The 27623-nt window shown below is 41.4% G+C and overlaps 1 protein-coding gene across 5 annotated transcripts in view; it reads right to left on the reverse strand.

Moving 5' to 3' along the window:
- Positions 1–27623, reverse strand: part of Iqch (IQ motif containing H) — a 193244-nt gene that overhangs the window by 148010 nt on the left and 17611 nt on the right. For 4 of the 5 annotated variants that reach the window (XM_040739798.1, XM_040739799.1, XM_040739802.1 and 1 more), the window contains exons 4-5: positions 25827–25947; positions 11479–11595 (exon numbers count right to left, since the gene is read on the reverse strand). In XM_040739798.1, coding sequence (XP_040595732.1) covers positions 11479–11595; positions 25827–25947 — 238 coding nt within the window. The remainder of the gene's footprint in view (positions 1–11478; positions 11596–25826; positions 25948–27623) is intronic. The other variant, XM_040739801.1, reaches the window with a different exon arrangement.

The raw sequence follows: 27623 nt of genomic DNA on the forward strand, positions 1-27623 counted from the left end.
ATTTCATAAATATTTTTTCATTTTTTTCTATTGAGCACAAACAGTAATACATTTGAAAACAACCAGATGAAGCCAGCTTCCTGGGCATAGCTGGGCATGAGCAGACTGGACACAAGGAAGCCGGTGTGAGGTCAGGACAGGGAAGGGCCTCACACTGTAGCGCTGAGTGGGAATTAGCCCTGTGGAGCAAGCAGTGGGAGGGAGAGCACAGTGGCCCCAGGGAAGCACCCACCTTCCCCTCTGTCCTTCCTTGTTTACACTGCTCCCACCTCAACGAGTCCTGCTTGGCTGGTGCTGGAGGAAGGAATGCCATGTGGAGATGACAGATGGGGTCACAGGTAGAGTCCTTGGCAGCAGTTGGGCATGCAGCATTGGGACAGAAAGAAAGAAAGACAGATTTGGGAGGTAATCTAAGCCATCCTGCTAGAGTTGCTCTTCATATGAGAGGGACAAAGGCTTATGCAAATTGTTAGGGAAAGGGGTGCCTGCAGAACTCTAATTAGGGCGCTTCATGAACATCTAGCAAGTTCAGGAGATAATGTGATTTCACGAAGTACTATTGCTTTATAGCCAAGGGGAGAGGAAATAAAGGGTAATAATCAATGAGGACATCAAGGAGCAGAGACTGTTGAAAAGAATTCTAATGATGCCCTTCAGTGAGAGCAACTAAGTGCTATATGTCGGCTGTGTGCCTAAAGCCCTTCCTTTTGCAGTCCAGACAGAGACCACACAATTGGATTTCAGAGCTCAGCCGAGGCCATCCGTCATTTCCAAGTGCATCTTTTGGGAAAATCTGAGACAATGCTAACTGTCCAACCTGTCCTACTGCTTCTGTTTCTAGAGCACACCTCACCAGCCATGAGCAGTCTTGTGAGGCTCCTCAGGCAGCCTCCATCCAGCAACTTCCCTTGTTACTGTCTGCTTTTCCCAGAGGAACTGACTGTTCTAGAAGACATCGAACAAACATTGGCCTGAGAGCTACACAGTCGGGTTTGTGGCCCCTATGGTGACAGAACAAGCCATTTTGTCTTCTCAGTATAGAAACAAGACATCATAGGCTGAAGAATGGCTCCAGGGATAAGAGCTCTTGCTATGCAAGAATAGTTTGAATCCTCAGTGCCCACATAAAAAAACCACACATGGCCTTGTGTGCTTCTAACACATGAAGTTGGGGACAAAGACAGATCGCAGGAGTTCACTGGCTGGCCAGTCCTAGCCAAAATACTGAACTTTGGTGTACTGAAAGACCCTGTCTCATGACAGAGTGACAGAGAAAGGCCCCAACATTTCCTGAGCCACTGCACACAGAGGCACTCACACACAGATGTATATGCAAGTATATGGCACACAAAACACACTGGCAAACAAATGCACAAACAAAAGAAACAAACAACTTAATCTTTCAAGACTAAGTGATGAATTTGCATCTTAATGTGTAGCCATGATATAGGGTAGTGTTGAAGCCTAAGCCCTTGACTCAGGTCTATGGCTTTCCCCTCTAATGTGTACGTGGCTGATTTCAGGTCTTTTCATCTCTAAACACTTACACCATATCATTGCTTGGTTATCAAAAGATGATGTGAATCTACTCTCTCTACCCCGACTGCTAGCCTAATGAGACCTAACCTCCAAATAAATATCTTCTGGGTTTACATTACACATGTGACCCTGAGGCCATGCTTTTAAAGGAAGTGTACAGTGAATCATTCCACATTATGGTACTCAGTTCTCGTCTACCAGAGAGGTTAGTAGATGCGAGGAATGCATACTTGAACTCAAGTACAGTTTAAGCAACAATGGGCTAGGAGACTGGAGAGCACAGCGATAGTATTCATCCATCTCAAGTACCTCTTAGGAGATAATGACCCTGGGCCATGAAAAGTGGCTCTATCAGGCAGGCCAGTTTCTCTTGTGGCTAATGCCATGAAGCTTCTTGCTGTCTTGGTGAAGTTTCTATTGCTATGAAGAGACACCATGATCACAGCAACTCTTGTAAAGAAAACATTTAATTGTAGTGGCTCACTTACAGTTTCAGAGGTTCAGCCCATTATCATCATGATTAGTCTGACGGGGAACGTGGCAGACATGATGTTGGTTACATCTTGATCGGAAGGCAATGGGAAGAGACACTGAGTGGTACCCTGAGCATAGGAAACCTCAAAGCTCACCCCCACAGTGACACACTTCCTTCAGCAAAGCCATACCTACTCCAACAAAGCCATACTTCCTAATAGTGCTACTCCATATGAGGTTATGGGGGCCAATTACAGTCAAACTACCACACTGTTATTGTTCTTGGCTTCAGCTTTGTTTGTTTGTTAGTTTGTTTGCTTATGTATATGAGTGCTTTGATTGCATGAATGTCTGAACACTGGAAGAGGGCACTGTATCCCATTATAGATGGTTGTAAGACACCATATGGTTTCTGGGAATTGAACTCAGGACCTCTGGGAGAGGAGAGGAGACAATACTCTTAACCACTGAGCCGTCTTTCTAGCCCCATGTTTTAACAGAATTCACTGTTTGCTGCTCAATCAACCATAATTAGGCCGAAGAATGAAGGTTTTTATTCTGTTTTGTTTGCTTGAGGCAAGGTCTTACACTGTAGCCCAAGCTGGCCTCAAATTTGATTGATCCTCCTGCCTCAGCTTCACAAGTGACTGGCTCAGAGTGTGAAATGTTCTATTCTTACTCATAACAGTACAGTTCTTATTTAAAAAAAAAAACTCAGGTTTGCACCGTAGACATATCTTTTCTTTTCCTTTCTTTTTTCTTCTTTTCTTTTTTTTTTTTTTTTTTTTTTTGGTGGGGAAGTTTTGTTCACCATCAACTAAGAATAGTGACTATTGCATACATGAAGAACACAACTTCCGGGGCTGGAGAGATGGCTCAGAGGTTAAGAGCACTGACTGCTCTTCCAGAGGTCCTGAGTTCAATTCCCAGCAACCACATGGTGGCTCACAACCATCTACAATTCAATCTGGTGTATATGTAATAAATAAATAAATAAATAAACACAACTTCCATCGTGGGCATTAAAACAATAGCACAATATGGCAACCTTTGTCTCATAGTGAATATTTGAATGAAATAAAATATTGATCATAGAGAGATCTAATTAGGGGAAGTCACCACTTTAGCAGTCTTCTCAGAATAATGTTTTATAAATGTATGAAATGAAATGCAGAGAAAAGAAAAGCAGGTTTGGGCTGGAGAGATGGCTCAGAGGTTAAGAGCACTGACTGCTCATCCAGAGGTCCTGAGTTCAATTCCCAGCAACCACATGGTGGCTCACAGCCATCTACAAGTCAATCTGGCGCCCTCTTCTGGCAGAACACTGTATATGTAATAAATAAATAAATCTTTAAAAAAAAAAAAAAAAGAAAAGCAGGTTTGGTGGTGCACACCTGTAATCCTAGCATTTGGAGGCAAGAGGATGAAGAGTTTAAGGCCAGCCTGAGCTACACAAGGCCTGTCTAAAAAACAAACTAATTATTTGATAATTATTATAAAAACATTATTTAATAATAAAATAAACAGAAGCTGACTATATTGAAATATAATTCTACCTGTAGTTTCCTTGTGCATTAATCCTATCAAATATGTCTGCCCGTGTGTGTGTGTGTGTGTGTGTGTGTATGTGTGTGTGTGTGTGTGTGTGTGTGTGAGTGTGTTGACTTAGACTCCTCTATCTACCTAGTTTTTAATTCTTCAAAGTGGTGGTATGTGGTTAAGAACTACCTCATACCATGGACTCAAATGCTCAGGTCTAAAGCCTCAGGCACAGAGTGAAAAGTGGGTCACTTAAGGGAGTTGGCCCAGCCCCAAGAGCAGGCTGCTGCTAACAGGGGTGAATATGGAGCCGTGCACAGGCTCCTTTCTGGACCACTGCCCCGCCCACCCCAGTCTTCCTTCTCCCTGTCCATTCATGCTTGAAATCCCTCAGCAGAGCTTCACTCCTTCGTTTTAATTAAATAGAGGATTTACTCTTGTGAAAAGGAAAATACACAGGGGAGAGGTAAAACTCCATGCCAAAGGTTCTCACATTCATTTCTAGTAGTAGACCCTGTTTTCCACTATAAAAAAATAAAGACTGATATGCAAATAAATGTGAATGTCATAAGAATTTAGCATAATTCTCTGTTGGCTTTCACATATTTAAAATAGGAGCATATAAACTATTGTACATGTATATATTTATTATGTAAATACTCATATATCTCACTCAGATGGTACATAATAAAACATCTTCATGAGTATGTCAATATTGGAAATCATGAAGTTGTTTTGATGAAGGCAAATTATAAATTCAAGAACTGTAAGTAATAACTGTAGTCTTATAGTCTGCCTATATTTTATTTATATATTTTATTTTGCCTACACAAGATGAAAAAACAATCGCAGTGTGATAAGACAAATCATTTTAAATAGCCAGTAATTTACTATGACACCATAGTCTCAGGACTCCCTTTAGCTAAAATTATCCAGACACTCTGAAGAATAGTAGGGAATTTTATTTTAAGATAGAATCCCTAACATCTAGTAACTGCTCCTGTTCCTTAATAGCTAAACATCTGTTAGTAGTGACTCAATTAGGGAGCCCTGAGGAGTAGATTCCACAACAAATTTGAGTCCTGATTATCTGTCCTTCCTTGCTGTATAACCTTAGACAAGGGGTGTGGCCTTCCTCAGCTTCCTCATCTGCAAAATGGTCAAATAAATGGTATATATTCTCTAGGTACAAAGGTCAAATAAGTATTAGTCACTTAGCACCATATCTTACCCACTGGACATGCTGTATTGTCACAAGACTAAACAACCCATAGCACTTGCATCAAGTGTCATTTCCCAATGGTCCCTCTTCCTTTTCAATTACTTTAGTGCCTTCTCTGCCACATATTCACCCAAATTTCAAAAACAATCTAATTTTGTTAGGGAAATTAAGTATACATTTTGAAATGGTGCTTAATTGTTGGCTGATCTCTGCCATGACCAATAAATTAACATTTTTACCCTAGACTTCAAAATAAAGCAATGACTAATTTCAGATCATGGGAAAGCAGCCTAATTCGAGCATGGAGGCCATGTTTCATGCCTGTCATGGTGCTCTAAGGCTGGTGGCTGGAGCTGTGAAGTTGCCAACTATGCTGTGCCAAAGCAGGCATCAGAGGACCCTCCCAGCTTTTAACTGCAGTAGTCCTAATAGTTCTAGTGTTCTAGTAGTTTTATCCATCAGTTTGCACAGGTCTCCTAGAGGTCAGGTCTTGACATGAAAATTGCCTTTTAAAATTAAAAGATCTACTTATTTGAATGTCTTGTCTACATGTATGCATGTATTGTGCATGTGTGCCTGGTATCCATAGAGGTCAGAAGAGGACATTGGATCCACTGGAACTGGACTTATAGATGGATGTGACCTACGATGTGTGTTCTGGGAACTGAACCTGGGTCTTATACAAGAATGAGTGCTCTTAACTGCCAAGCCATTTTTCCAACCCTCAAAATGAGCTTCTTTAACCTTTGTTTATTCATACATAAAACCATCACAGAAGTCCATATGAGCACATCTGAATTTTCCAACTATGACCAGTGCAAAGCTACAATTTATTTGCTGAAAAGAAACTGGTAGGAAATTCACCTGTGCACACTCATGCACGGACATGGTGGTCTAGTGCACTGTCATCTGGTATCTAACTTAAATAAGTCTGTTGTTCTTTACTGCATTTTAAAGTATTCCTCGTAAAATAAACTGTGACTTAAATGTTCACAAGCTCTCTAAAACTCGCTGTGGTTTTCTGCTGCAATTTGGAAACCAGAGCAGCAGGCCCTGTGCCCTCATTATGCTAGAGGGTGAAGGGAGTTGAATCTGATTCTTTTCTGTGAAGAAGGGAGAAGCACAGGTGTGAAGAGGGGGAAGGAAATAGACTGTTAATGCTAATTCGTTTCTCAGAAAGGCGAGAGTCTTATTGGGCATTTATTACATGCCGGCAGTGTGAGGATATTCTCTGCGGTCCCTGTAACAGCTGTATCTAGTAGGCATCATTATCCTGGCTTTGCACAAGAAGCTAAGGGGCTCAGGAGGTTAATTTGCATACCTGTGGGTTCAAGAATAGACCCACACTCTGTCCCACTCGACCCCAAGCCGTTTCTACCACACCACCTGCCACCCCATCTAGCTTGCCTCCCCCATAAAACAGAGATGTGAGAATGGTCAAGCTATAGTGACATTCATGGAAACAGCTAGGCAGTGGCAAAGCTGTATCATGAATCCAGGAGCAGGGTCATTTCACTAGGAAAAATCCATCAGGTGTCCCCTTAGAAGGAGACTTTGAACAACCAGGCTACCTGCGACTGTCAAAATCAGGACTTCACTTTGGCGCTCAACACCAGGCTACACGGCTTCAAAGCAGAGTGAGCCAGCCCTCTCCTAACTAAAACAGAGAGTGAGCCAGCCCTCTCCTAACTAAAACAGAGAGTGAGCCAGCCCTCTCCTAACTAAAACAGAGCGAGCCAGCCCTCTCCTAACTAAAACAGAGCGAGCCAGCCCTCTCCTAAGATGAGAGAGTGAGTCAGCCCTCTCCTAACTAAGACAGAAAGCTAGCCAACCCTCTCCTAAGATGAGTGAGCCAGCCCTCTCCTAACTAAGCACCTGTTGTGTGTAAAGCATTGCTCAGTGCAGTGGAGGATTTGAAAAACATGTAAACAAGGTCTCCATCCTTATATTTGTATAGGAAAGAAAACATGATCACACGAAATATTAAATAGTGTCTGTTGCCCTCCCTTGGTCCTGACAAAAAAAATGCAAATTTTAAATGACAGTATGAAACAATAGTGTAATATAGTATGTGAGGATTGCTAGTAATAAGAACTAATGTTTTCAGAGCACTTTTTTTGCAGCAAGATCTGCTAATTCATTTGTGTCTTGATACTATCCTAGAGGATAGACACAATCAATGTAGTGCATCCTTCATATTAGAAAATAAAGGTTATCTCCAGGACATCCCCCAGCAAGTGAGACTCACACAGGGCAGTGTGACCCAGATTCGCCACACGAAGTGCTAAGCAGCGCTATGAGGCCAACAAAGGGTTGGCTGGGGAATGCACACAGAATCTCACACCCCCCAAAAAATATTAAATGATGGGATTTGAAAGAAATGATTTTTTTAAAGTCACGACATCTTGGTGTTTTATGAACACTGCTGATGAGGGCACGGCCTCTAATGGCTTTTCCATGCTCCCCCAACAGTGGAGTTTTGTGAAGGAGCTGAACACCAACTAGTGCCACATCGTGTTCCTTAGATGGCCCATTGTTCCAAGGACATCAGTAGTGTATACAGACAACAGGCCCCCGCTGCCATTGCTGCATATTGGTGGGGTACCCTTTACAGCTGGTGAGCTGCGAAGCACACTTTCAAATCCCCCTCTGTACAACCTCAAGAGAAGGCTGTGTGCAACTGCCACAGGTGGGGACGCTGTGCATGTCATTGCAGTCCTTGTGTAAAACTGTGTGTCATAAATAGAATCTGCCATAGCAGAGTGTCTTTAAAGCTATGTCCTTTTGTTAGACTAATTTAATTTACCAAATGCTCCTGGGGAAAGGGAAGGGGACCAAGATGCTGACTCCACATTTCCTGGGGGGGAAAAGTCACCATTTCCTAAAAAAAAAAAAGAAAGAAAGAAAGAAAAGAAAAAAGAAAGAAAGAAAGAAAAAAAAAAGAACCTGCTCTCAAAGAAATTACATCTGATTGTCGTCTGCTGGCTCCCTCAAACTCCACCTCTGTCAAAATCCTGCCCTAGCAGGTGTGGGAAGAATAGATGCCGAACTTGAATGAATACCCACATCTGTTTTTGGAAAGGGGGAACAGAAGCAGCACAGAAGGAAGGAAGAGAGATAATTGCTGGCCTGAACTACAATGCATTTTACTTGTGGGCAGAGGGCCAGCGTACAGCAGGCGAAATATGCAGGCCCATCTTATTGGAATTCCGGGGTGGGCCTCCGTTCCTGTCCGGAGACAGCTGTAAACCAGCAGCCCATGGCATCACAATCAGGCACGGAGTTTTGTCAAGGAATGCTGATATGGACAGAAGCAGCTTTGTCGGCTCCGCCTGCACCCCTGCCTGCTGCAATGACAGTCAATCTCTGCTTCCAGATGACAAGAACTGGATAAAAACTTCAAACACATGGCGACCTTTCCAAAGATTAATTTGTTTACCAACAAAATGCCCCCTCTTTGTCATCTGAAATGGGAGTGACCTTCACTTTGCCACATCTTGGCTGGAAGGATGCTGACTGTAGTCATCTGTTAAGTTAACTCCATCTCAGCAATTATTCCCTTTTTTATTTTTAGTGACAAGAAGGGTTTATTAATTCACTCTGCTTCTTGTTATGGTTTATAAATGCAACAAGCTCGTTCTGAATTACTGCAGTGTAACATCAATTTGTTTAAATCTAATTCTGCTACCGTTGCCAAATTATGTTGTGACTGTAATTGTGGCCATATGCATGGGCTTAAAACACAATCGTGTTTTGAAATCACCCCACCCCCGCTCGTGGTACTTCTTCTAATCATTTGACATTAACACAATTGCCTCACTTTCCATTACTTTATCATCTCAGAAATGATTGTGCTTTCAGTGGGAGAGATTGCTCTGCACACCCCGAGTGAAACAGTAAAGAATGAAGCTATGATTTGTGAAGTGTGGTTGCTACCCAACCAAGTTAGTGAAAAGCATTGTATAACGTACGAGTCATAAAGCTGGGAAGTCATCACAGCATTAAATCCAACCTCATGAATAAATAAAAGGTTCTAAGTTTACATAGCATTATATATTTATTTATTTGGAAAGTGGGACCAAAGAACTGGTATAATTCTCCAGCAACTCATAGCTTGCCAACAAGAAAAATGCTTTTATGATTCTTTTCTAGGTCATAACAGTTGTAATCAGAGTTATTTGTGCAGCAATTCACAGCGATGTTTTGTTTGGCTATTTTGTTATGCATTCATAATCGTTCTTTTAAAATTCATGTTAACAGTTACATGTTTCAAGCCTTTTAAAAAACCCTTTTTATTTGAAAAAAATAAATCAAAGTCAAATTTTCACAGATCTTCCAGCGCATCGCACTGTAAGGCCTGATGGGAACGAGATGCCGTGAGCGGGCAGCAGTGCCGGCGCCTGTCTCTCCACCTCTCCACCGTCCGCCTTCCTCCCTCCTCCCAGTGAGAACCCAACAAAAGCATGGGACAGGGTTGTTCAGCCTTTATGTGGCCCATTTAAGATCCTAAAATCATTAGTGGTTTTGCGTTTAGTGCTTTTTTTTAATAAATTGATTTTATGTAAATGTTTTAAAGGCAAGTTCTGTGATATGATTGTATAGTGTCATGTGTGTGTGTGCATGCGTGTGTGTGTGTGTGTGTGTGTGTGTGTGTGTGTGTGTGTGTGTGTGTTTAATGCACCAAGATCTTCCATTGGGTCCTCGTGGTGAAGAAGGAAACACCTAACTGACTATGTGTCCATATTTGCTTGTCAAAAAACGCCTGAATTATTTGCAGGCCTTTGACAAGCTGTTCAAGTTGCACAGACACAAGACTCTGCACGACCCTCGGCAGCCAGGCAGCCTCCCCATCCTGAGTGGGAAGAGTGGAAAAACTAGCCTTGCTGCTGCGCCTCTAGTTAAATGATGGCCACAATTTGGGAGGTGCTTTTTAAAACATTAAAAAAAAAAGAGGTGAATTCCAGCTGTATTTTACCTCTAGATGTACTACATTGTTGTTTAAAACCAGATAACTGAGTATTTCCCTCAAAGAGCTTTCTGAGCAATGCCTCCATTTCACAAATCCAAACAAAACTTTCTCTCTAGTGACTAACATAAAATGAAAGAGTAAACTATTTGGACAGAAAGGACAATAGTTTGATTAAAATCTACATAACATATGTCCAATTTTAAAATGATCTGCTGCTGATTTTCATGGGTTCATTTTCATGAAAAGGTTCTTTAGTGTCATAAGTGAGTATATGTTATTGACATGTCACATAGGGCAGTGATCTTTCTCAGTCACTGCTCCCGTGTCACAGGAACAATACCCACGCTATTCATTCTACTTTTAAATTATTAAAAACATAGCCAACAGCTAAGATTACATCCTAAAGTTAGGTTGTAATTCCTATTCTTTGAATTCCTTATTTAAGTCTGAATCTTGGAGTCACAAAACAAAGCACAATCCCCCATGTATCTCAGTAGACCTCTAGAAACTTCCATCCTCATCAGAAAGTTTGTGTGCCATGCAGCAGTTGCCCCGGGCTGCAAAGCCGCAGCACTCCACCAGCTAAGCCAATATTAATTCTAGGCCGAGGAGGAAAACCAACAACAACAAAAGAGAAATCTGCTGCTGTCTGTACAGACAGAGAAGTAATATTTTTACTTCAAGGGCTTTGGGGCTCCTGGGAAGCAGATAAAAATCTCTTCACATTATTCACACTGACGTTTTAAATAAAGTTCCAACAGGAATAAAAATATCTAACTTTGTGCTTATGTCTTAGACTAGAAAGTATTTCTAGGATAAAGTACTCTTAATCCAAACATGTAATGATAATATAAAGCAAATTCAGAGGCCAGGAGTGACTGAGTGCCGAGGATGACCTAGGCGGTTGAAAAACAGGAAACTTGAATGATTTAGTCTGGGATAATTAAGCAAGTTAGAAACAGTTTGACAAATTTAATCCTAAAATTAATCTTGTCCTTCGTTCTAATTTCACTAAAAGACACATTTAAAAGCACTGAACGGAGCCAACAGTTATAAATGTATTTTCAAGCTACATAGACTTCACCTTATAAAGGGCTTTTAGTATCAGAAATGATGGCAAATAGTTTACTAGTTAGAACAGAGCACCACTCCTAGATGTCCCAGGAAACCCACAGCACAGGAAGGGGCCAGTCCTCCCCTGAAGCAGCTCAGCCCCGAGCCAGCAGCAGTGGGGTGCAGGCTGTCAGGCTGCTTGTGATGGTTTTGCCTCCAGCACTTTGCTGCAGTAGGAGATGCTGCCGCACTGGCTTCGGGTTGGGAATTCTTGCTTATGTGTCGCTACGGTTACTGGGAAGGAGGATGCTGTGGGATGGTTTCCCCTTGTTTTTTCTAGTGGTAAGCCTACAGTGCAAACTATCCTAAATTCCTCTACTAATTCTTTTTGCTGCTAACTTTTCCCCCTCCCTGTTAAATTATGCCACTAGCTCATTCAAAGAGTTATCAATCACAACGAAAAATCAGAATGAGTTACAAAGAGATCTTTTAAAAATAAGTCTACATCTTTCATAATCATTACTAATTACAGACAGAATGAAAGTCACTTCATATTTTAAAAAAATTCCCAAGGACAAAAGAACCAGTCCTACTTATAAACCTGCATTCTATCTTACACCACTAATAAGTGGCTTGGAACCTTCTTTAGAATTAAGAGTTTGCGGAGCAGCTCATTACTTACATGTGCTTTTCTCTGGTTAATATATGGCAAACTGATCCCATAGCTCTCACTCACGGCAGCTCTGTGGTGCAAGTTCTCCGGATCCTGCATGATCTTTGCATTCAACTCTGTCTTTGGCTGGAACAAAGAAACAATGAAACTTTTAATGTAAAATGAACAAAAATGCTTACTAACATTTTTATATCCTTGGAGGAATATAAAATTCTTAGAAAATAAGGAGTTCAATGCAATTCTCACTGTAAAAAAAAATGGATCTTTTATTTAGGCTGCTAATAGATCCCTTTTATTCAGAGAAAAGGAAGATTTTCCTCTGTATGTTCTGTTTGTGCACAAATATGTCCTCAGACACCATTAATTTACTCAAAAAATAATGCTCCATGTCAACCAGGATGGACAAAGGACAATCAAGAATCTCTCATCTCAATTTATTTCTGGCTTTCCAGGTTAAGGACTTAGTGAATAAAATCTATACTCCAGATACGCAGGTAGAGGGCTCTCTTGGTCTGTTAATGTGGTCACATTCCTCGAGGGACATTACAGGTAACTGTTGGTTTGGACATGATAAATTTTTACCACACCAAGTGTTTATGTCTCTGCAAAGATTTTGCCATCGGTAATTGGCACTTTCATCAGAAAAAAAATGCATCTTGTTCCGATGACCTGTTCTTCATTTTAAAGGATTCCTATCAGAGTGGCGACGGTGGAGGGCATTGGAAGGATGTCACAAGACTTAGGTGACCACCCTAGCCTGGACTGCTGGGTGGGACTCAGCAAAGTGACCTCACTTCTCTGCACGTCAGCCTATTTGCTTGTCAAGGGCAGTAGCTGGGTGTGAGGCTCTCATGGCCACTGCCCTGAGCATCCGTAGTCTATGACTTCAGGTTGAAATGACAGTTGGCACTTAGGTTCAATTGGGAGATGTTGTATGGCTTTTGTTCTACAATATATTTTACAGACCTGTGGTTTTGTTCACAAAGCTAAGCCAGCTCAGTGCCATCTAGTCCCAGAACATTTTTATCTCCCCCAAATGAGACCTTGCTTCATTAGCAATCACTCCCTAGTCCTACTTCCCCCTATCCCAGCAGCCACTAGGACACTTTCTGTCTCTACTCATAACTAACGCTATTCTGGGCATTTATACAAATAGGAGCACAGTATCTGGACTCTGTTTACTTTTAAAGGAACTTGGAGACACTGAGAACAACCAGAAAATTTGATTTGGGTTTAATCAAATATTTTAGTTCAGAGGGTGATCGGGAGCAAGTGGCGCCAGTAACCCAACAGACAGCTCCAGAATCCACGTATTTCTTCCAACTTAAGCATTCATAAAAATACTGAGGCCAGTGTGGAGAGGAAGGCTACAAAAAGGACAAAGGAACCAATCTTGTCAGGATGAGGCTGTTCCTAACATGCGCTCCACGCATCCCTCTGTTTTTCATTGCTCTTGAATAACCAAACCTCCAAATAACTGTCCTCAACTGCCCTCTGTATTTAACCCATCTGGAAACACATGTCACAAACCAGGCATGTCTTGTGACTTTCTCCTTTAGGTACATGTAACAGAAGTAACGTGGAGCCCAGTTACAGATGGTTTTCCTTCTGTGGCTAGCCCACACTCACAGCACTCCTCCGGCGTTTTTGCAGAGAGCTGAGTGCCTTTTTTAAAATTGAAATTAATACCTGAACATATTTTTTCCTCCTTAATTAAACTTTCAGGATAATTTTCATCTTACCAAGGACCAGGAAATTGCTAATATGTATTATATCGACTGGTTGTGGTTTCTGTAATTAGGATGCTTTAAGAATGTGGATGGTGGATACAATTGATGGTAATGGCTTCATCTATCATGTCTCAGCTTCGTTAGAACTTTTAATTCTGGGATCCCTGGCTCGGTGGACCAGACAGGCTTTCTTAGTTAATAAAACTAATAAATGCTCCATCAACTTTGAGTGGTCTAGGGCTGGCTTGGGGAAGAGGTGGCCAGGGTTTTTGTGAGCTCCAGCAGTAAGACCCAGTTCTTCTTTGCCCTGTTTTACATCTCTGGGACACACATATCTGGAACTAAATCACCACGCCAAAAGAAATGGTAGTTTGGAATACCGACTCTTATTGTGAACTCCTAGAATGATATTCCTAAAATTATTAATAGTCTCATCTTCACCATATTGGCACTAAAGCTTAAGTTTATCAAAACGTAATACATAGCCTACATGATTTGATTTCCCTTTTAAAATATTGGATTCTGGGCATGGTGACACATGCCTATAATCCTAACATTTGGGAGGTGGAGACAAAAAGATTAGAAACTCAAGGCCAGCCTTGGCTACATGAAAACTTGTCTCAAGAATAATAAAATATAAAAGCAAATACTGCCAGTGAGATGGCTCAGTGGGTAAACACATTTGCTGCCAAGTCTTGCAACTTGAGTTCTATCTCCAGGTCCCCATGTGGAAGAGAGAACCAGCTCCTAAGTGTTGTCCTCTGACCTCTACACAACCACACATGCATAAGTGAATGAGTTAAAAATATATATCAGGCTGGGGGGTGTAGCTCAGTGGTAGACTACTTGCCTAGCATGTGAGAGGCTCTGGGTTTGATGCCCAGCAACGAATGAAATATTGAAGATGGTTTCACTGAATGTCATGATCAAATAAATTCAGTGCTTAAATATGTTGTACAGTCAGCTTAAGGTGTATTGTCAGATCCAATAATAAGTACTTATTTTTTTAGAAAAACAATTATAGATTTAAAAACCAAAAGGAAATGGATCATTCCATTAAGCAAAAAAGCCACTCTCTGGAAGATGCTTCCTTACTGTCAGTAACAGAAATACCAGAAATAACCAGAAATTTTCTTCAATTGGTCAAGAAAAGGCAGCAATTTCTTTAATCTATTTTGAGTCACTAAACAATCTAAAATTTGCATTCTCTCCTTTTGATAGTAATTACAAGCAGATATATCAAATGTGACTCTCATTTAGACTTTGGTTTGTAGGAACAAAACTTATTATCAGAGCCAATTACTGTTTTACCTACATGGCTGCACAGAAGCAGGGAGCTCAATTCTCATCTCATCAGTGATTTTGTGGTATTTATTTTATTACTATGCCCACAACGCTATATAAGAAGGAAATAGCTTATGCTATTAAAACTCGGGCTGGAATACAAGAGGCTAAGGTTGCTTCTAGAAGAACTTGTGAATTAAAAACACTAGGCAGCATGTAATGCCAGCTCCCCAGACATGGGCAGACCATAAAACAACATACATCTATCTGAGCAGGAGCTCCCACACAGAGTCATCAAAATTGAAATGCTTCACAAACAAAGTTGAGAGAAGCTATTTGCCAAGTTACAGTATTATCAGCAGAACATTGTTCTCAACAGTGTCTGCCCCGAGTAATGTCTTCTAAAGTGGATATTGCTTAATGCTGTATTCCCACTGGTAAAGGACGTCTTCCATTTAAATCTCAAAGCCAGGGAAAGGACAAATAAGAAAATAATTCAGTCACCTTTCACTTATTCTCACAACCATGATTTTATATATTGAAAAGAGCAATAGACAGTGAGTCCCAGTTTGAGCCACATGAGTTAAATTTCTCATCTGTAACATGGAGAATAATATCAGACTTCACATGGTCATTTGTAAGATTCAAATGACTGATATGTGTTGAGTACCTCATAAATTATAAAGTGCTATTTGGGGGAATACTTGAAAAGAGATCTTACTGGCAGGTGGGGGAGGGAGACTGCCATGGACTGAAATACTTCAAATATACTAAAGCATACACATTCTTAGTAGTCATCCTCCAAAATACCTAATGATAACACCAACAAATTAACTTAGAATTTGGAAAATAAAAGGAGTTAAGAATTTAACCTACTTTTCCTTAAAAAATTCTATTTCATATTCACCAAAAATGTCTTTAAAATTATCTTTGTTGATGCTATTAAAGGTCAAAAGACTGCCAGAATTCTAAAAATCACTACAATCCCTAATCCGATCATACATTCAGGTAGCATTGATGGTTTCTGAGATGGATCATGGTGGACAGCTGTAGTTTTATAAAGGGCAAAACAAGATGATTGGAGCCAGATTTACTGATCAACTGTAGTATCAATAAGAGAGTAAAGATACTATAAAGTTACGCGTGGTAACTCAGGCCTGTAATCTCAGGGTCATCCTTGGCTGCACGGTGAGTTCAAGGCAAGCCTGGGCTATGGAAGAATTCTGAGAGAAGAGCAGGGGCAGACTTTGCCCATAAAAGATGGGAATGAGGAAAAGGAGGTGAAGAGCAACAGAAATCCTAATGGCTGTTAAAGCCAGGCGACAGTTAGTTACATTTCATTGTATATTTGTGTCTATTTAAAAAATACAACTTCTTAATAAGTCATTAAAGTTACAGTATAGTCAAAACATTTATTTTATTACCTTTTTTTTCTAACATCCTATTCTCTATGGCATCCTTCCTTCCCTCCCTATCAGGCAGGGAAGGCTCAACATGCAGAAACCCCTCATAGGCTCAGCAGCATCAGCTCCATGATGCTTACAAATAGCCAGAATCTGGCCTGATGCCCCAAGTTCACAAAGCTGTAAGGATAACCACTGCTTTCCAGATGTACCTGTCCTTTTTTTCCCTGAGAACTGAAGAATGAAAGCAAACACTTAGTCAGCTCTGACTTTGTGCCAGGAACAAGTACGTAGGTACTGTCACATCTGACTCTAACTCAGCGTAAAATGGAGCGAGGGTACACATGATAGTTGCCTACCTGGGCAAGCGACTGCCAAGTCCTATGACCTGCCAGTGGGGAAATAGATTTGATTTGCCTGTGACATCAGGTCTCTTTCTGTCACTGGGATGGAAAATAATGGGTCATCTTTCTTAGGAGATGACAATGACTTTGAGACCTGAATGAAGAAACTGAATCAGTCATGCAAAGATCTGGAATTCCCCCAAGGAGAGAGAAACTAATAAGTGAGCAGAGACAGCTGCAAAAGTCAAGGTCACCTGGCCTTCACAGGCAGGAGGAACCAGGTACAGAGGCCAAGGCCACTGGAGGCACCTTCATAGCCGGGAGGAACACTTCTTCCACTGTGGCTAGGAGGAGGAGGAAGAGGCGCTCATCTGCTCCCCTCCCTTTCACTGAATGTGACAGCAAGCTGGAGGACAGGGTGAGGGGCGTGCAAGGGATTGTGGTACAAATGAGTGAAAGCATTTCTGGGCTGAGTTTAGAGTCATGTGAAACCCGAAGGCCATACAATTCAAGCCAGGGCAGTCCACATCACTGTGAGATGTGCCCCGTCACACGCTACTGCTGGGTCCAAATCCAGAGCAGCTGAAGGTGGGACAGCAGAGTGGGAGACAGACTAGGATTCTGTGCGCACGTGACTGTAGCGCCAAACGACTGAAGCCCTTTTGGGTCCCTTGTCACATGCCGGAGTAGATGGCTGCTGGAGTTCTTTAGTCACCCAGAGAAGTCACCAGGGACCTGGCTCCTTCCCTCTCCCACTGCTCTATCCCCAGAGGCCGCCCCCATGCTTGTCACCCTGTGCAAAGCGGCTGCTATGGCTTCAAATGCCATGCTTGTTTCTAGCAGAAAGGAAGGGGAAACAGGAAAAGCAAAGCAATGTGGCATCTGTGACCATCCCCCTTTTTTTTTATTTTATTTGATTTGCATTGGTATAGAAGGTGTCAGATCCCCTGAAACCAGAGTTACAGACAGTTGTGAGCTGCCATATGGGTGCTGGGAATTGAACCCGGGTCCTCTGGAAGAGCATACCAGTGCTCTTAACCTCTGAGCCATCTCTCCAGCCCCGACCATCCCCTTCTTCACAAAGATGAACGGATGACCACACTAGACTACTGCACAGTCCTGAAGTGAAGTGGGTCCCACCACTATATGCAATGCAGGGAAGGCTGAGCAATGGATGGTCTTAGCCGTGGTGGAATGCGCATGTCATAGGTAAGGAACACAAGGAGTCCTGCCAGTGATGCGCATGGGGACATGCACTGTGGGGGAAACAGCTTCTGCCCGAACCAGGGACTCTAACTAGCTGAGGGAAGGAGTAAGAACGCGGTAAGACCTGAGGTCACATGGTCAGAGGTTGGATGTCCTCACAGCAATAGGAGTTGCTAGAAGCAGCCTGGGATGCTCTGAGGTGATGTACTTCCTGGTTCTGACACAGCCAGAACACCAAGTTCAGGGCAGGTTTCCCACACTGCTGTATGGGCCCTGCCCCACTGCCTACCGAATGCCTGTCTCGGGACTGTGGGTTCCCAGAGTTCACAACACACAGCAGCACTGAACCCAAAACATTTGAGGTGAAGACTAGCACACCCATGAGGAAAGGCAAGACTTTAGTTTTGTGTTTGTGTTCTTATAATCTTCCACAGTGACAATTATTACCTTACAGGGTGTTGTGTCAAGGGTGACATTCTGTGCAACTTTTAAAAACTTTTAATCACAATTTTTATTTATTCATTTACCTATGGGTTACAGGGGTATGTGGTGAATGTCAGAGGACAACTTTGAAGAAGTCGGTTTTTTCCTTCCAGGATGTGGGTGCAGGAGATCCGACTTAAGTCATCACACTTGGTGGCTAGGGTCTTGCTGAGCCATCTCACCAGCCCCCAAACATTTATAACACCCCAGCTTTTTATTTTTTAACCAAGTCCTGCTATGTTACTCAAGCTGGCCTTGAACTCAACACACACACACACACACACACACACACACACACTTCTGTGCTGGATAACAGCATGGGCTGTTTATATTTACACAAAGAACTCAACCTCAGCTGGCTAATAGTGTAAGAGTTAAAGCATCTTTACTGTCTAACAGATGGATTCAACTTCTGTCCAGTGTTCACAGCACACAGGCTGCTGCTTACTCCAAGGCCCTCTTGCTATGAATTATTTTGGATGTTGGTGGCCAGAGAATAGTGGCTCTCCTGGAAGGCTGGCTAACAGCATTGGAACTGCAGCATACCCTACAATAAAATCTGGGCAGCAGGCCGGCAAGACAGAACAGCCAGGAAGGGCGCTGCTGTCAAGAAGCCGAGTTTGGTCTCCAGGATGCACACATTGGGAGGAGAGAATGGACCCTTACTCCCGCAGACACCCCAACACACATGTGCACCCTGGCACATGTGCTTCCAAGCCTCATACAAAATAGGAAAGCAATTGTAAAAGGTAAGTAGTTTATACTTATGGAAAAATTACATAAATAAAAATATGCAATCAATTGGATCTTCTCATGGAAATGTCATTAGTGGTATAGGCTGACTTACAGGCCTATTTCTGAGGCCCAATAGATGACCCCAACTCAGTAGGAATCATGTCCCATCAGTTACAACTCAGTTCCACCGTAAACTATAACTCTCTTCAAAGAATTTATAGTACACGTGTACACCAACTAAATAGTAACAGAGTACAGTAAAAGCGTGTGTCTGGCAGTCTCCCAAGGAGCATATAATTCTAATGCAACTCGTAAGTGCAGCCAGTATTACTGTAACAGGGCAGAAAGCGAGGCTGAGAAACTCCTCCCAGTCACTGTGTGCTCAATGTCCAATCCGTTTTTTGGCCATTATTCAGAAACCTTTTACAACTGTCAAATTCTCTGTAACCCCTACAGACCACAGCCTATAGTTGAAGAGGCCAATGTGCTGTATACTTATTTTCAAGTTGTTTGAGTTTTGTTCTACTTTCCTAGTCTGCCCCCACCCCAACTAGAATGTGAGCTTTGTGAGAGCAGAGACATGGAGTGCTTCCTGCCTCAAGTAGTTTGTAGGTTGGTGGGGACTAATCACAAAAATCATCGTGAACACCTGCGCCTGCTCACTGCTCACCGAGCGGTGCACTGCTGCGAACACGGAACCTGTTCCCCTTGCAGCAGCCCTACAAGATGAGTGCTGTCCTTACCCCCACTGTCCATGTAAGGAGCCGGACCACAGACACAGCAAGTGACTGGCCAACGTGTAACTAGCAAATGGTGGAGCCAGGGTACAAGTTCAAACCATGCAGTGCCCCATTCAAAGCCTGCTCCCGGTTCTAAACTGTCTACTTACAGGAGACAGCGCAAACTGAAGTGTCTCTGCTTTAGAAATGAGATGAATGCACCAGGAAAACCTCCCCTGGTTTTGATAAAGAGCATGGAGCACCATCTGAGGACTCACGGGGTCAATCTGAGTGTAAACTGGGATGTATTTATTATATTCACAAGCACTGTTGAATGCATTAGGTGTGATAATGGTATTGCAAGTGGGAGGGAGCTCATTTTAAAAATGCATGCTAAAAGCATTAAGAGGTGAAATGTCATTAGGTCTGTATTTTAAAACACTTCGGTAAAAAGAGATGAAGCAAAAATGGTGAAGGTTAACCACTGTAAAATGTAAGAGGAGAAGGTGGCCTTTCTTACACTGTTTTGTTATTATGTTATGCCACAACTTGCACTGCTTTGGGGTTGACCTGACTGGGGCAACAGGGGGATAACAGATGCTTGTCCAGAAAAGCTGGAATCCTGTGGGCTGTGTGCTCGCTCTAGATGCACCACCAGCAACGCAGAAACAGCTTGTGTGTGGTCTGCCTCTGAATGGAGGGGGCTGGTTCACTGTCATGTGGCTGCTGAAAGCCTTTATTTTCTCCATCACCCTATACATGACTCAAACTCTCGAGCCAAGTTCAGAAGAGCACATTCTGATCTGACCAGTGTGTGTCTAGCTCATTTCATACTCCGCTTAGTCAGACTGGAGCATATTCACTCTCTTTCTCCTTGTGCCCTGCCATGGCCCCATCTTTTAGGAATGCAGTCTCCTCTGCCTGGAAACTCATTGAACACTCTCCTCCCTTAGTGTTCAATTATTCTGGCCATTCCCATTGAGCCTCAAGACCTCAGCTCTAGGGAGCTTTCTTTGAAACCTATTCCTCTTGAGTCTGAATTGGGTATCCTTCAAACATTCCAGCAGAATCCTTTATACGTTTCCCATCACAGCATTTACCCCTGAATTTTATCATTGTCTCCCTACTTATCTCTTCCACTGACATTGTCTCTGTAAGAAAGGAACATGGCTGCATTTCCACAGCACCCAGCAGAGCAAGGACATCTGATAAAGGAACTGATGCCATACAATCGTCTGCTTCCCAAACAGGGTTACACTGGCAGTTATTTGGTAGGGTGCTATGACTATAATAAACACCAGACATAACCCTGGGGCTCTGGTCTTATTGAGAGCTCTTGGAGCAAAATCCACTAGTTCTATATTGAAACAAAACAACTACAATAATGAACAGCAATGACGTTTTTCTTTTCTTTTATACTTTGGGTTTTGAGAGAGGGTCTCATGTGACTCAGTTTGCCTCAGACCTGCTACACTAACTCAGGCTAGTCTTGATCACTTTGCCTCCAACTCCCAAAACAGGCTAACAGGTACATGGTATCACACTTGGCTGAATTTTGCTGTCATTGTTGTTTGTTTGTTTTTGCTTTGGGTTTTGGTTTAGTCAGAATCTCTTTATGGAGCCCAAGGTGGCCTCAAACTCCCTGGCTCAAATGTTTCTCCTGGCCAGCCTCCCACAGAGCTGAGATGGCAGGTGTGTGACACCAGAATGGGTTTAGAGATAAACAACCAAAAACCCCTCATACATATCTATGACAAAAAATAACCACCAAAGATAATTTTTACTTGCTTTAAGCTCTTAATACTCAACCCTGGAACCTACAAGGTCACATTCTTTTGTTGTTATGGATATTCAATAGGAAAAATTCAGAAATATTCCATATTGCTGGTTAAACTGCTTTATCTCAAAGTTCCTTACTTTTGAAATTCCATATATTTTGAGAACAACTACTGGAACCTACTTTCATATAGCATGTATCAGCAAAGAACATCTTTTATTTTTTATTTTTTATGATCCAGAAAAGTAGACATTTATTTTCATCATAGAAATGACAAATTCAAAAAAGTTAAATTGTGTTTTGTTGACAAAAGAATGGAGTAGCAAATGCTCTTTCAATAATTATTCAGTTTCAGTTCTATACATGTTCATAATTACTACACAATATACAAGAGGTCAATGACATAATTCAAGTATAGACTTATTTACTGGAAGTAAAGTATTGCTTTTATTTTATGTTTATGTCAATTTTATATTCATTTCAAGACCAATATAGAAAGGACTAATATAGAAAGCTAATGTGCAAGAAACTTGGAAATAATAGCAACATGAATGGTAAAAATAACTTGCCACTATCATGAACTAATATGGCTGGCTAATTCCAGCTATGGTAATTGTAATAGTTTCATGAAATAAAAGACTACTCCAAATACTTAGAGTGCTATGAAGTCTTTTACAACAACAGAATAAATTCGTATTTTTTTAGAAAACAGTATAAAATAACAAGAAACTTTTTGTTTCTTTATAAGTTTTCCACAACTCAATTATTAAAGCTGAAGAATTCTAGAACCAATAGGAAACCAGGAATTTCTCTCTTTTTTTAGAGCAATTAAGACAACAAAAGGAGATCAAGGACATCTTTTATTTTTTTAACAATTCAAAATATAATGCTTCATCTGGGCCCGAAGGCACTCAGTTAAAATACAGCACTGTTAAGACAAGATGTAGTGAGTGAGAGACTAGAGTGGGTTACATAGGGGGCCCCTGTTTATCTGCCTATGTTCATGCACTAGATGGATTAGTACAAACAAAACAGCCATCCAGAGGAACACACAGGCCAGGCAGTTAGCTTTGCCCCAGCATCTTTGTGTTTGTTATACTTTTCATTTGTTATTTCTGTAGTAAACATGCATTGTTGGTAAATTATGTATGGCTGATAAACTTAGAGAAAAATGAAGTTTAATAAGCAAGTTTGGGGACTATTGATTGTATCCAGAGTGTCTGTTGTGATGATTCATTTTCACTGTCAACTGCTTTTAAAATCACCATGGAAACAACCTGTGTCTCTGAGGGTGAACGGAAGGGGAACCCACCCTGACTGAGGTGGCACCATCCCACAGGCTGGGATCTGGGGCTAAATACAGAGGAGAAAGCTGAGCAGCAGCCTTCAGAACTCTGCTTTCTGACTGCAGACACATGACCTCACACTCTGGCTGCCATGCCTTTCCTGCCAAGACAGACTGTGCCTTCAAATGGTGAGACAAATAAAGCCCTTTCTTCTTTACATTGCTTATGTTTGGTATTTTGTCACAGCAACAGGAAAAATCACTAACACATCTCTAATTCTGAAAAACAAGACTTCAGATTCCAATTTTCTAATATTTCATCACTGCATCTATATTTTTTCAAGAGGAATCCTTCAAAAAAGACTAGACTACTCCTATAAGATTTTCATATATTAAAAAGCTTAGGAAACAATTCTTAGTTGTGATCCTTAATAACAGTTGAGCAACTCCTAATTGTCATCTAAGCTTTTTGGCAAGACTGAGAATTCCAAAAACAGCTATTCATTTTGGGGAGAGATAGTGTGAAATGGCAACTGGGCTTTACCTGGTTTAAAAGGTTGAAAGTCAGTGACCAAAGGTTGGAATCGCCTAGTAGGATTTTATACCTACTTAAAGATATAGGCCTTTATGCCGGTACAGGAGCCTCCTTTCCCTGCGCTTCACAGTACAAAGTCAAAGCTATTGCTTGTGTCTGAAGATGCACACACACACACACACACACACACACACACACACACACACACACACACACACAAAGAATCGCTCCATGTAGTAGTCCTGGCTGTCTGTCTTGTAACTCTCTATATAGATATGGCTGTCCCTGAACTCAGAGATCCATCTGCCTCTGCCTCTCAGTGCTGGGATTAAAGGAGTGAGCCATTAGGCAGGGCAGACACACATTTTAAGCCAGATGTCATCAATATTTAGGGATAAAACATGTCCGGGGAGTCAGGCCTGGAGGGGAAATGAAGTCAGGGTGGGAAAGATCCACACCCCTCTTGAACAGAGCTCCCCTAGTTCAGAGAGCACAGCACTGCTCCCTTCAGCACATGCGTCCTTGTCTTTATATCCATGTTCATTTACTAGGGCTCAAAACTCTTGTGGAAAAAATAAATATCTGATCAATGTTTAATTTTCTTATGGAATAATGATAGGGGGCAAGGTCTTTGTTCAGTGAACAGATTATAAGGGTGGAACTCCCAGGAATGGAGTTAGTGCCAAACTAGGACATGGGTCCTCATCACAGACCCAATCTGCCAGCTTCTTGATTGGGCCTGTAGCATCAGTAACTGTAAGAGGCAGACTTCTTTCATGTCTGCCTGTGAATTCTGTTGGAGAGGGCTGAACCTACTAACACAAAAATGAAATCAGAACCAAACTGAAAAAAACATTCTGTGGAGGTAAAGTCAGAGACCTCATGAACTCTTTAAAAAAAATCTATACTCGGGGCTGGAGAGATGGCTCAGAGGTTAAGAGCACTGACTGCTCTTCCAGAGGTCTTGAGTTCAATTCCCAGCAATGACATGGTGGCTCACAACCATCTACAATTCAATCTGGTGTATATGTAATAAATAAATAAATCTTTTAAAAAAAATCTATACTCACCAAACTGAAAAATCTTAAAAAAAAAAAAAGGTGAATTTCTGGATACATGCAAACTACCTAAGTTCAGTCAAGAAAAGCAGATAATTTAAATAGACCCATAATACCCAGTTAGATAGAAGCAATAATTAAAAATCTCCCAACTAAAAAAGCCCAGGGTCAGAAAAATTCAGGGCAGAATTCTGCCAGATCTTCATAGAACTTACAACAAACTCTTCAAACTATTTTGCAAAATAGAAAAGGAAGGAGCAGCTCCAGATTTCTTCTACCAAGCCAGTATTACCCTGATACCAAAGTGAAACAAAGAAGACAAAAAAAAAAGGAAAGAGAGGAAAATTTTAGGCCAAAATCTCTGATGAACATGATGAACACAAATGTAAAACTTTTCAATAAAACCCAATTCAACAAGAGTATCTACCATAATCAAGTTGGCTTCTCCTAAGAGATGGTTCAATATACATAAATCAATAAACATAATCCACCATATAAATAGTTGGAAGGACAGAAAGGATCATCTCATTGGATGCAGAAAAGGCCTTAGAGAAAATCCACCATCCCTTCATGGTAAAAGTTCTGAAGAGAATGGAGATATGGACAACATACCTCCACATAATAAAGGCAATTTACAGCAAGCCCATAGCCAACATCATATTAAATGGAGAGAAACTCCAAGCATTTCCTACTCAACAGATGACAACAGGGATCCATGCATACAAACAGGAAAGAAGTCAACGCATCTTTATCTGCAGATCATGTGGTTCCATAAGACCCTGGAGACTGCCTGTACCAGGAAGTTCCTACAGTTGATAAACACACTCAGCAGAGTAGCAGGAAATGTTCCTCCTGAACTCTGTTTGGAAAAAATAGTGTGCTTTGATTGACTTTACTTCTGAAGAACTGTTCTTTTGTTGGGAAATTAACTGTGCTATAGACACACCCAAAACAACAGCAACATTGAATTATAGAAACAGATCAAAATATGCATTATATTATCTAATTTAAAACACTGTAAATATTTACTCTTTTTAAAAGTTTAGCAGTTTTCCCACAGGACTGAAGCAGCAAACACAGGGCCTACATGGATCTGCACCAGGTTCTCTGTGTATGTATTATAGCTGTCAGCTTAGTATCTTGATGAGCCTCCTGAGTGTGAGAACAAGTGGGTTTCTGACTCTTGTGCCTGCTCTTGGAACTCTTTTCCTCCTGTTGGATTGTCATGTCCAACTTTGATATGATGGTTTTTGCTTTATCTTTTATATTTTATTTTGTCTTTTTTTAAAAATTGGGTTATAGGCAAACCTGTCAGGCATTTTTTAAAATTAGTGATCAATGGGGGAGGGCCCAGCCCATTGTGGGTAGTGCTATCCTGAGCTGGTGGTCCTGGGTTCTATAAGACAGAAGTCTATGCAGGCCATAAAGAACAAGCGGCACCTTCCATGGCCTCTGCATCAGCTCCTGCCTCCAGGTTCCTGCACTGTTTGAGTTCCTATCCAGACTTCCTTTGATGATGAACAGTGACATGGAAGTATAAGCCAAATAAACCCTTCCCCATCACCACCACCAAATACTAGAGATGCTACCTTGGAAAAACTTTAGCAGTTTTGTTGGGATATAATTTATGTCAGCAGGCTCCCCTTTTGAACGTGAACATTTAGTGGTATTTAGTGCATTTACAGAGTTGTAAGCCCTCACCACTATAAACTTTGGAATATTTTCATTATCCCCAAAGAAAACTCACACCCTGGCCTCCCTTCCCCCTGTCTCTGCAGCCTGTCTCACAGGCTCCTACCTTTGCTCTTGTAAGGCCATGTGAAACCAAACTGCGCTGCTTTTGAGGTCGCCCAAGTTTATTATCCTCAGACTCCATAGGGAAAACAAAGGATTTCTGGTCAATTACATTTGGAATCAACCTAAATAAACAGAAAGAATGTTTAAAATCTCCTGTGGCTCCAAAAGTCTCTCAAATCATAGTGTAAAACAATGCTTCCTACTTAGGATTGTACTCTATAGGAAATACACTATTGGTGACTCCAGGGGACTAGCACAATCTGTAGCCATGTGGCCACTAGAAACTCGCAGCTGTTTGATTAAACACAAGAACTTTCAAGTCTGATAAAGACCCCATAGCAATAATAAAAAGTGCCAGCTCTGGCTCTGCTTATAAAACTATCAATTTATTAGACACAAAGCATATCTTGGTAAAGAAAAAACTAATGCTGTATTTTGCTTAATAAAATCAAATGATAGGATAGCCAATGGTAAATATATCCTTTAAATCTCTGCAATTTTAATAGTTGCAAAGATTAATAGCAGAGCTGGTGGAAGATTTTTCTTATTAGGCAGTAGATTGCTCCAGAGCAATGTAAAATTGTAAGAAAGAGTATATGTGCCTCAAATTATACTTAATTTTTTATATGTAAATGCTGGTTCAGTTTCCATAACATGGCCAAATAATCAAAATGAATAAAATCCAGTCACCGATATAATTCAATCTCTCAGTTTTACTATGATGTCCACTTTTGTACAATTATCAATAAAGAGCAATTTAGACTTCTAGATTTTCCTCTAACATGTTAAGATGTTGAACATGGTTATCTCCATTCTTACAATAAGCAAAAGTGACAAAATATCACTTCCTGTGTCCACCAGAGGATTGCGATCACTGGACAAAGGGTTGCCCTGAAAAAGCAAGATGGTAGTATTCAAATAGAGACAACTCAGAGGGCACAGGAGCCCGAGACTAATGCAGCAGCTGCAGCCATGGGGAGGACATTTAACCTCTGCTTGGCAGTTGCTGGAGGCTCACTGCAGAGAAACTCAAAAATTAAAAGTCCATATTTCACTTCAGGATCCCCATCACATTCTCACTATGGGGACCAGAGAAAACTCTCTGCCTTGCTTTCAGCTAGAAGAAGGGCACACACCCACTATGAAATACTCCTGGGGTTCTGCTCTTTGTTCATTTGTATTGAAAGACAGCTGTCAAGAAACAGTACTTTTACCAAAGATTTAGTCTGACTGGAGAATCATAGATAGTGACCTGAGTTCATCTAGCCTTCTAGAAGCAGGCAGTGCTGAGGGAGACCTGTGCACGTGATAGTTCCGGGACACAAACCCACCTGAAAGAGCTCATAGGAATATAGACTACTTCTCACACTCTTGACAGAACCCCTGCACAATGTAGGGATGCAGATGAAAAAACTGCAGGAGTCAGGCTCTAAAACTTCTGAGGAAACACAGGACAGCAGTAGAGACAAAAGATGCAGGGGGAAATTGAATATGCAGAGATACATAGTCACAGCAGATGATAAACACTGCATAACTCCTAGTCAGATGACCCCTTGTAGTAAAGGTCTATGCAGCTCATTCCCATTACAATACTTCATGTCCAGCAAAAATACTGAGGTATGCCAAGGGCAAGAAAATAGTTTGGAATGACATGTTAAAATTTAGAAACTGATTTAGTGGTGATGGATATTTTGGAATTATCCAACCTGGAACATAAAATAGCTATGATTAACATGCTAAGGACTTAGTGGGAAAGGAAGACGGTGGGAAAAAATAGATAGATGTGCGTCTCCAAATA

Source organism: Mesocricetus auratus, unplaced genomic scaffold (genome assembly GCF_017639785.1).
Source record: "Mesocricetus auratus isolate SY011 unplaced genomic scaffold, BCM_Maur_2.0 Super-Scaffold_100691, whole genome shotgun sequence".
Lineage (NCBI taxonomy): Eukaryota > Metazoa > Chordata > Mammalia > Rodentia > Cricetidae > Mesocricetus > Mesocricetus auratus.